At 34.4% G+C, this 11,363-nt stretch overlaps 1 protein-coding gene across 1 annotated transcript; it reads right to left on the minus strand.

Annotated features, from left to right (window-relative positions):
* Positions 1 to 3,085: 3,085 nt before the first annotated feature.
* On the minus strand, positions 3,086 to 9,976 carry LOC121391331 (scavenger receptor cysteine-rich domain superfamily protein-like; the record flags this gene model as incomplete). The annotated part of the gene is made up of 7 exons (XM_041522995.1): positions 3,086 to 3,144; positions 4,001 to 4,713; positions 5,866 to 6,013; positions 7,589 to 7,750; positions 8,458 to 8,619; positions 8,883 to 9,059; positions 9,800 to 9,976. Coding segments are annotated over 7 exons (1,598 nt in total), but the record flags the coding sequence as incomplete, so codon positions are not given.
* Positions 9,977 to 11,363: the final 1,387 nt, after the last annotated feature.

An 11,363-nucleotide genomic window follows, 5' to 3' on the forward strand; every position in this document is an offset into this window, starting at 1 on the left:
TAATTCATATGTACTTATAATCATTTCTTTTCTTACTATATACATACATACATACATGGATATGTACATTGTTGATACTGATTCCTGGAATACTTTGTGCTCAGAATCCCAGCTTTCATCCCAATTCTATACATGTTGTATTCATCCGATCAACAATAATGCTATTGCGTACAAAATTACTTTGGAAGTTATGTATCCATTTCCCAATTTAAGACGGCGTTTCACCATAGGTCCTCTAGATTAAGACCCCTTTATTTGACTGTTGTCATAATAACGGAGTATATTCTGTATTTTTGTCATCTGAAATTTTAAGAATCATAGTATCGATAAGTAGTTGGTGTCAAAATCTACCATATGGCAATTAGAGCATTCCTTGGTGTTACTCGTAGCTAGATTAAATAAATTGGGAACAATCTCAATATCCTGTTTACTAAATTGTAATCAAAAGTCAACAAACCACAAGCTAAATAATGACAAAATCTTAAAACATATATCAGAATTGAAATTGTACGACGTATTATGTTATTTATTTCATTGTTACTTACATGTAACTATAGACAATGCATGTCACTAGCTATTCTGATAGTGACATGTGTGAACCTCCTGCTACTACTGCTAGTTACATAGAGCCTGGAGTACTTCATATGGTCACTATGAATGGTTAGTCCTTTATATTTTAATAATGTCATGATTTTTGTTTCAGGCTTCGTGTGTATAATTACCAATTTGGTGATGATAGTTATGGGTGGAGTCCAGTTTATTCATTTAAAGTGCCATCTAAATCTGATCAGAATGAAAATTATAACATTTGGAATTAAAATGTGATTCTTTATCATCTATTTAAACTCTCTCCCTCCAGATATGGGTGAAGCTCAAAGTGATGGTAGTCTTCAACCAATCCATTCACAAGTTCCTTCTCTTCAAAACAACTGGCCTCATTAAGTCAGACATGCCTATGATAGATCTTGTATTACATATTGGAGATATAAGCTATGCTCGAGGCTATGCTGGAGTGGTAAGTCATTCTCTCTCTTTGTAGTAGGATGAATTATTTGATTTAATTCAACCGATATGTAATCGAGCACCACATATAGTATGTATCGGTAATCACGAAAGGACTTTTCCCAAGTCAGGGTAAGTCAGTGAACTAGCTAAAACTGTTTTTGTATCCTGTCTTTCCAGTTATTTCTGTAAAGGAACTGACTCTGGAGACAAGTGTGGTGTTCCCTACAATAAAAGATTCCTTATGCCGAGATCAGGACCAGATCAGGATTGGTAAGCATTGGTATAATCTATCTTGATTCTAATGTATTCACTAATATAGCTTACAATTTTGTTATTGGTAATATTCATGTTATTTTAATGTGTACTGAACATAACTTTACCACAGGATCTCCCTAGTATATGTGGCTCCTAAAACAATTGTCTATAGTGAATAGAGAAGTTATTCCATTGCTAATTCTTGCTAATCACAGGTAAAGTAGTAAGAATTTGTATGTGTTATCATGGCTGTTCCTTTCTAGGCCTATGTATGTTCATAGCATAAATTATGAGATAAATGCCATGAAGACCATTATAGGAGTAGGTGTAGTGCTTATGCCCAGCAAAACTAAAAAAGTTGAGCTATTAAAGTGTATGGTTGATTGTATTAATCATATTCTCGTGTATCTTGTATCTATTAACCATATTTACATATATTTTAATATGCGCAAATACAGTTGTCTCCTCCCAGCATAAAAGGAAAAATTATAAAAATTATTATTGTTGCCTGTTATGGTGTCCAGTTGGTTGTATTAATTGTAAATTGTTGATCGTACAAATTAACACACTTTGATGTTTCTGATTGATAATTGTTTTCCAACCAACCTTAAGTATTATCACTAAAAAACTAGGTAGTGAGTTCTGCAGCAAATAAATTCGAAGATAAAATTCATGTTTATTTTATTATTAAGTTTCTGTTGACATACAAGTTGGTTTGGTTGTAATGTCTTTGTTGCATATATTGTGATAATTTTTTGACTTTAATTTTTATTTCTATTATAACCAATCTAGCATTAGTATGCATTCTCAGTACTATAACACAACAATATATATTATTACTGGTATTGCTCAGGCACCTTCGTCTGGTTTATTTAAATAAAAGTATTATTTATATTTTTCTTAATATTCCAAAACATTAGGCAGCCTCACCCAATGATAATAGTACGCAACAGTAAAACCACAAGAATGTCAAATATTTGTTCTCAGGGCTCGGGAATGTGACCCTTACTAGGTTACAGTACTCGTTTGTGTCTGTCTGTTGGCTGGCAATGCATTTTTAAACCTCTCTAACTTGGTAAGAACAGTGTCTACAGCTCTAAAAATTAACATAAAAACCTAAAAGTTAAGTAGTATCAAGTTGTTTTAGATAAAACACTGTCAAAGGAAGAATGCTTGAAAAGTCTGAAAGACTTTCAAAAAGTGCAGGCAAGATGGAACAAGCGTGCTGTGGCATCATGAAAATTGCAAACAAACTAACATTACTACAGAAACTGCAGTTAGTGTTCCGATTTTTAGTGCTTTTCATGAAATGAAAGTACTCATTTTGGTATGCATAATTGGGTATAACCTATATAAAATAAAATTATTAGTGGTAGCAAATATAATGCAGGTATTAATCAATAGAAAAGGGAATGTTATTTAATTATTGAAATAATAAAATTTTTAACAACATTGGTTTAAAGAGCAGCAGATGATATAATATTCTTAACAACTTCCTTCATCACTTAAAGGATGGAGAACCCAATTGTATCATCTTGTGACTTCTTAATTGTTGATATTTGTAAGTCATCATCAAAAACTGGATTTTGCTGTTATACTATCAGTAAACATAGCATTACAACATTATACTTCTGAGACATTCTTGCTTTACGCAACCTATAAAATGATAAATACACATATAGACTTCCTTTTTCAAGAAAAATGTCTTTTTATACTGTCACTCTTTTTCTCTCCATTTCTTTTGTCCTTACATTAAAATCATCACTAAAAAATACAACAGCAATTATTACAACGATGAAAAGAACACCTCCCACAGCAATTCCAATCACTGTTGCTCCCAGTCAATGATGCACTTCTTGTGTCTGTTGTTTCCAAAGGAGTAGGCTGAGTTGAAAAGGAAACACTGTCATAACCATTGGAATGATAGTGTCCATTATCGATCCCAGCCTAAAATATCAATAGCACAGAAATAAAATTTGTGGCTGATTGTATCTACCTGCAAAGCATCTTTCAAAGGCTGTACGTGTAGCAGTTCTGTCCCATCATTGAAAGTAAAGAAAAATGTTATTAGTATTTGATCATTTGTAGCTTTTGTGTTAGATGCTTGCATTATTGTAGTAATAACAACACAAGCACGGCCACCAAGCCTATAAAAATCAAGTCAACATTCTCAACAATCTAATTTATGAATCGACAGGTAGGCTTTAAATGATACTTGATTAGATTATTCATTTCCTTACTTCGTAGTTTCTGCCAGCTTACTGTAGAACAGGCTTGACTATGAAATGAACAGTATGCATTGACAATATCAATAGTGACTTCTTTAAAGTTTGTCTGAACAGCAGTTTGTGAACTAGAGAATAAAAAGGAAAGTAATATAATTGTAGTCTTTCTCTTAACTCTTACAGTAGCTACACTGTAATCACCCATAATGATAGTTACAGTGTTCTCTAAAGCAATATTAGTAGGTATTAAAATAGGACAAGTAGGTGTAGGACTAGTTGAGAATAATGATGATATGACTGAACTGCTTATTTCTGCAATAGATTAACAACAATGTAGTATTATACAGCCATTAGCCTTACCATTAACAATTGAAGATCTTGTTTGAGTATAAAAGGATACTGTTGATGAAGTTGTTATTGAAGAGGTTCTTACACTTGAAAGAGATTCAATCTTAAAAGATGTTTGTGACAATTGAGCCTCTGGAGAAGATACTTTAGAAAATGATGGTGAAAACTTTGGAGAGGGATGGTGGTGAAAGGTCTGGAGATGATGATGGTGAAAGCTCTGGAGAGGTTGATGGTAAAAGTTCTGTAGAGGATGTTGGTGAAAACTCTGGAGAGATCAATGATGAAAAACTCCAGAGAGGGTGATGTTGAAAGCTCTTGAGTTGATGATGGAGAAAGATCTGCAGAGGTTGATGGTGAAGGTTCTGGAGAGGATGTTGGTGAAAACTCTGGAGAGATCAATGATGAAAGCTTCAGAGAGGGTGATGGCGAAACCTCTTGAGATGATGATGGAGAAAGATCTGCAGAGGTTGATGGTGAAAGTTCAGTAAAGGATGTTGGTGAAAGCTCTGGAGAAGAAGATGATGAAAGCTTTGGAGAGGTTGATGGTGAAAGCTCTGGAGAGGTTGATGGTGAAAGTTCTGGAGAGGTTGATGGTGAAAGCTCTGCAGAGGATGTTGTTGAAAGCTCTGGAGAGAATGATGATGAAACCTTAAGAGATGATAAAGTTGAAAATTCTGTAGATACTGCAGGTGAATACTCTGGAGAGAGTGAAGGTGAGGGAGTTATAGTTTCTAGTGAAGGAGAAGATGAAGCTTCTTGTGAAGATGAGGAGAAAACTCCAAAGATGAAGGAGATGATTGTGTTGATGATCCAAAATCCAAACTTGATGTTGATGTCAACGATAAAGAAGTAGAGACTGATGAACTGCTGACTGGATTCACTGTTACAGTAAAGAGTGATATATTATGGCACATTATTCATTTGTTAAAGTAGTCTTACATTGACATCTAACTCCAGCATCCTCACTGTGACTACAACCTGTATTTGAAACATAGGAACAATCTAACAGACTAGACTCAGTTCCAATGCATCCAACATTGTCAAGATATATATCACCAATACCAGCTCCAAATGAGCACTGGAAAAAGCTATTGGATCTGTTTGTAAAAAATTATTTTAATCATATTACTTTAAACACTTTACTTTCATCAGAATATCCCAATTTCCTACAAACAACTGTAGCATCAGGAATTCCCCAAAAATCATCACAAATTGTTCCCCATGAGTTACTTAAGCATATCTCCACTCTACCTTCATTAGAAATTATGCCACCAACAAGACGTAGATCACCATCATTACATGGAGCTAGTCAAATTAGGAATTAATGAAATAAATGAAAACGAATAATTTCATTACCTTCACATTTAACACCAGCTTCATCAGAGTGACTACAACTATGAGATCCAATAGGACTACTAGAACATTGTAACAGTTTAGTATTAGATGATGTACAGGCTACATCATCAGCCAAATCTGTCCACTACCAGCACCATAGTAAGAATTAAGTTGAGGTATCCCATCTGTGATTTAAAATGACACTAAAATGATATCTGAAAATAGTTGACTCTTACATCCAGTGTAAGCATATCCTAGTTGTTTGCAGACAACAGTAGCATCAATACTTCCCCAACTATCATCACATACTGTACCCCACACTCCATTGATACAGACTTCTAATCTACCTTCATATTGTGTTGAACCACCCACCAATCTTACATTACCATAAGTACAGTTCACATTGGAGTTAACTAAGAAGTATCAATGAATTATATTACACAATAAAACTATTATATACCTTGACATCTTACTCCTGCATCCTCACTATGAGTACAGTCGGCAGTGTTAGAATCATAAGTACAACTTAGCAAACTGTCTCAGATCCACTACATTGTACATCATCAAGGAAAAATACTACCTATACCAGCACCAAACTTGGCATAAGAGAATGCAACAGCATCTATAGTAAGGAAAAATGTACTTTGTATCACAATGTTGAGAAGAGAATATGTTTAAAATACCTGTCTTTGGATACCCAAGTTTACCACAAACTACTTGAGCATCTGTATTACCCCAGTAATCATCACAAACTGTACCCCAAATATTTCCAATACATATCTCTACTCTTCCTTCCTGGTTAACATTACCACCAACAAGACGTAGATCTCCATTAGTACATGGAGCTAAAAGATAACATATTTGTGATAATAATTGTCTTAAAGCTATACCTTCACATTTGACACCAGCGTCATCTGAGTGACTACAACTATGAGATCCAATAAGACTACTAGAACATTGTAAAAGTTTAGTATTAGATGATGTACAGGCTACATCATCAAGCCAGATCTGTCCACTACCAGCACCATAATAAGATTAAGTTGAGCTATTCCATCTGTGATTTAAGATTATATTAAAATGAGATCTTAAAATAGTTAATTCTTACATCCAGTGTAAGCATATCCTAGTTGTTTGCAGACAACAGTAGCATCAATACTTCCCCAACTATCATCACATACTGTACCCCACACTCCATTGATGCAGACTTCTAATCTACCTTCATATTGTGTTGAACCACCCACCAATCTTACATTACCATAAGTACAGTTCACATTGGAATTAACTAAGAAGTATCAATGAATTATATTACACAATAAAACTATTATATACCTTGACATCTTACTCCTGCATCCTCACTATGAGTACAGTCGGCAGTGTTAGAATCATAAGTACAACTAAGTAAACTTGTTTCAGATCCACTACATTGTACATCATCAAGGAAAATACTACCTATACCAGCACCAAACTTGGCATAAGAGAATGCAACAGCATCTATAGTAAGGAAAATGTACTTTGTATCACAATGTTGAGAAGAGAATATATTTAAAATACCTGTCTTTGGATACCCAAGTTTACCCACAACTACTTGAGCATCTGTATTACCCCAGTAATCATCACAAACTGTACCCCAAATATTTCCAATACATATCTCTACTCTTCCTTCCTGGTTAACATTACCACCACAAGACGTAGATCTCCATTAGTACATGGAGCTAAAGATAACATATTTGTGATAATAATTGTCTTAAAGCTATACCTTCACATTTGACACCAGCGTCATCTGAGTGACTACAACTATGAGATCCAATAGGACTACTAGAACATTGTAACAGTTTAGTATATTAGATGATGTACAGGCTACATCATCAAGCCAGATCTGTCCACTACCAGCACCATAGTAAGAGTTAAGTTGAGCTATTCCATCTGTGATTTAAGATTATATTAAAATGAGATCTTAAAATAGTTAATTCTTACATCCAGTGTAAGCATATCCTAGTTGTTTGCAGACAACAGTAGCATCAATACTTCCCCAACTATCATCACATACTGTACCCCACACTCCATTGATACAGACTTCTAATCTACCTTCATATTGTGTTGAACCACCCACCAATCTTACATTACCATAAGTACAGTTCACATTGGAATTAACTAAGAAATATCAATGAATTATATTACACAATAAAACTATTATTTACCTTGACATCTTACTCCTGCATCCTCACTATGAGTACAGTCGGCAGTGTTAGAATCATAAGTACAACTAAGTAAACTTGTCTCAGATCCACTACATTGTACATCATCAAGGAAAATACTACCTATACCAGCACCAAATTTGGCATAAGAGAATGCAACAGCATCTGTAGTACGGAAAATGTACTTTGTATCACATTGTTGAGAAGAGAATATGTTTAAAATACCTGTTTGTGGATACCCAAGTTTACCACAAACTACTTGAGCATCTGTATTACCCCAGTAATCATCACAAACTGTACCCCAAATATTTCCAATACATATCTCTACTCTTCCTTCCTGGTTAACATTACCACCAACAAGACGTAGATCTCCATTAGTACATGGAGCTAAAAGATAACATATTTGTGATAATATAATTGTCTTAAAGCTATACCTTCGCATTTGACTCCAGCTTCATCAGAGTGACTACAACTATGAGATCCAATAGGACTACTAGAACATTGTAACAGTTTAGTATTAGATGATGTACAGGCTACATCATCAAGCCAGATTTGTCCACTACCAGCACCATAGTAAGAATTAAGTTGAGCTATCCCATCTGTGATGTAAGATTATAATAAAATAATATCTTAAAATAGTTAACTCTTACATCCAGTGTAAGCATATCCTAGTTGTTTGCAGACAACAGTAGCATCAATACTTCCCCAACTATCATCACATACTGTACCCACACTCCATTGATACAGACTTCTAATCTACCTTCATATTGTGTTGAACCACCCACTAATCTTACATTACCATAAGTACAGTTCACATTGGAGTTAACTGAAGTATTAATAAACAGTATATCACATAATATAACTAATATTTACCTTGACATCTTACTCCTGCATCTTCACTATGAGTACAGTCGGCAGTGTTAGAATCATAAGTACAACTTAGTAAACTTGTCTCAGATCCACTACATTGTACATCATCAAGGAAAATACTACCTATACCAGCACCAAATTTGGCATAAGAGAATGCAACTGCATCTGTAGTAAGGAAAATGTACTTTGCATCACAATGATGAGAAGAAAATATTTTTAAATACCTGTCTTTGGATACCCAAGTTTACCACAAACTACTTGAGCATCTGTATTACCCCAGTAATCATCACAAACTGTACCCCAAATATTTCCAATACATATCTCTACTCTTCCTTCCTGGTTAACATTTCCACCAACAAGACGTAGATCTCCATTAGTACATGGAGCTAAAAGATAACACATTTGTGATAATATAATTATCTTAAAGCTATACCTTCACATTTGACACCAGCTTCATCAGAGTGACTACAACTATGAGATCCAATAGGACTACTAGAACATTGTAACAGTTTAGTATTAGATGATGTACAGGCTACATCATCAAGCCAGATCTGTCCACTACCAGCACCATAGTAAGAATTAAGTTGAGCTATGCCATCTATAATGTAAGATTATATTAAAATGATATCTGAAAATAGTTAATTCTTACATCCAGTGTAAGCATATCCTAGTTGTTTGCAGACAACAGTAGCATCAATACTTCCCCAACTATCATCACATACTGTACCCCACTCTCCATTGATACAGACTTCTAATCTACCTTCATATTGTGTTAAACCACCCACTAATCTTACATTACCATAAGTACAGTTCACATTGGAGTTAACTGAAGTATTAATAAACAGTATATCACATAATATAACTAATATTTACCTTGACATCTTACTCCTGCATCCTCACTATGAGTACAGTCGGCAGTGTTAGAATCATAAGTGCAACTTAGTAAACTGGTCTCAGATCCACTACATTGTACATCATCAAGGAAAATACTACCTATACCAGCACCAAATTTGGCATAAGAGAATGCAACTGCATCTGTTATAACAGAAACATATTTAATAACACTACTTTCTCAGTATTTTGATGCAAGTTGTAGCTTACATGCATCACTATGTTGAGCAGAGATTATATTTAAAATACCTGTTTGTGGATACCCAAGTTTACCACAAGCAACCTGAGCATCTGTGTTACCCCAGTAATCATCACAAACTGTACCCCAAACATTTCCAAATACATATCTCTACTCTTCCTTCCTGGTTAACATTACCACCAACAAGACGTAGATCTCCATTAGTACATGGAGCTAAAAGATAACATATTTGTGATAATATAATTGTCTTAAAGCTATACCTTCACATTTGACTCCAGCTTCATCAGAGTGACTACAACTATGAGATCCAATAGGACTACTAGAACATTGTAACAGTTTAGTATTAGATGATGTACAGGCTACATCATCAAGCCAGATCTGTCCACTACCAGCACCATAGTAAGAATTAAGTTGAGCTATCCCATCTGTGATGTAAGATTATATTTAAATGATATCTTAAAATAGTTAATTCTTACATCCAGTGTAAGCATATCCTAGTTGTTTGCAGACAACAGTAGCATCAATACTTCCCCAACTATCATCACATACTGTACCCCATACACCATTGATACAGACTTCTAATCTACCTTCATATTGTGTTGAACCATCCACCAATCTTACATTACCATAAGTACAGTTCACATTGGAATTAACTAAGAAATATCAATGAATTGTATTACACAATAAAACTATTATTTACCTTGACATCTTACTCCTGCATCCTCACTATGAGTACAGTCGCAGTGTTAGAATCATAAGTGCAACTTAGTAAACTGGTCTCAGATCCACTACATTGTACATCATCAAGGAAAATACTACCTATACCAGCACCAAACTTGGCATAACCGAATGCAACAGCATCTATAGTAAGGAAAATGTACTTTGTATCATAATGTTGAGAAGAGAATATATTTAAAATACCTGTCTTTGGATACCCAAGTTTACCACAAACTACTTGAGCATCTGTATTACCCCAGTAATCATCACAAACTGTACCCCAAACATTTCCAATACATATCTCTACTCTTCCTTCCTGGTTAACATTACCACCAACAAGACGTAGATCTCCATTAGTACATTGAGCTAAATTGTCAATGAAAATTGATTAATGCAATATGTATATATATATATATACAGGATGTAACCATGCTATAAAATTTGCATTGTTATGTCTTACCTACAGTTTGATGAGATAAGAATGCTATTAATAGCACATACACCAATATTACCATCTTCTTTAGTTATTATTAGTTCAAGAACAACCTGTATAAGAATGTATAGTACTATATTAATCCAGTGACTGACTTACCTAGTACCAAAAAACTCAGCAGTCTTTAACGCCTACAGAACAGTCTTTGCTCTCAAAATAGGTCTGACTCATTGCTATCCAGGTGGGGCGTCACAAGACATACATCACTTGTATGGAATGTTAATATCAGATATTCATTACAATATGAATATTATTAGTAGTAGGCGTCTCGTGTTATTAACTGATTATGATAAGCAACTTGGCAGTTACAAAATGCGAAAAAAGTACACATATCTCTCCAGGTGGGTGTATCACTGATGTACAAGGTAATATTCAGTGTCACTAGTAAGGCAAGTTTTCTTGACAATATTTGTAACTATTACAGTTATATGATGTAGTTGTTGGAAATGAACACACAGTGTCAAAGTAAAAGAGTGGCATTATCATCATCAGTGTCTCCTTATTACTTGAAACTGTAGAGGGTTCTTTTTGAACAACTGGTATTATAGAAATACCTTCATAAGAGGTGGGTCAGTAGATGTGCTGCCATGTTGAGGAACTCTTGTAGATTTCATTATAGGAGGCCAGTCAAAGTATACTACATACAGGGTAGAGCTTAAATAATAGTTGAAATGTTAGTGTTCATTAATATGTTTAAAATATGTATTTCTTTTAGTTAGTCTTATAGAAACTAATAGTCTACAGTCATTGTTATTGTATTTACTAATTGTAACACACTTTGCAAGGATAATGGTGACTGGTTTAATTCTGCTAGTTGAAGGAGCAGGTTT

The sequence above is a fragment of the Gigantopelta aegis genome, unplaced genomic scaffold, assembly GCF_016097555.1.
Source record: "Gigantopelta aegis isolate Gae_Host unplaced genomic scaffold, Gae_host_genome ctg2112_pilon_pilon, whole genome shotgun sequence".
Classification (NCBI taxonomy): domain Eukaryota; kingdom Metazoa; phylum Mollusca; class Gastropoda; order Neomphalida; family Peltospiridae; genus Gigantopelta; species Gigantopelta aegis.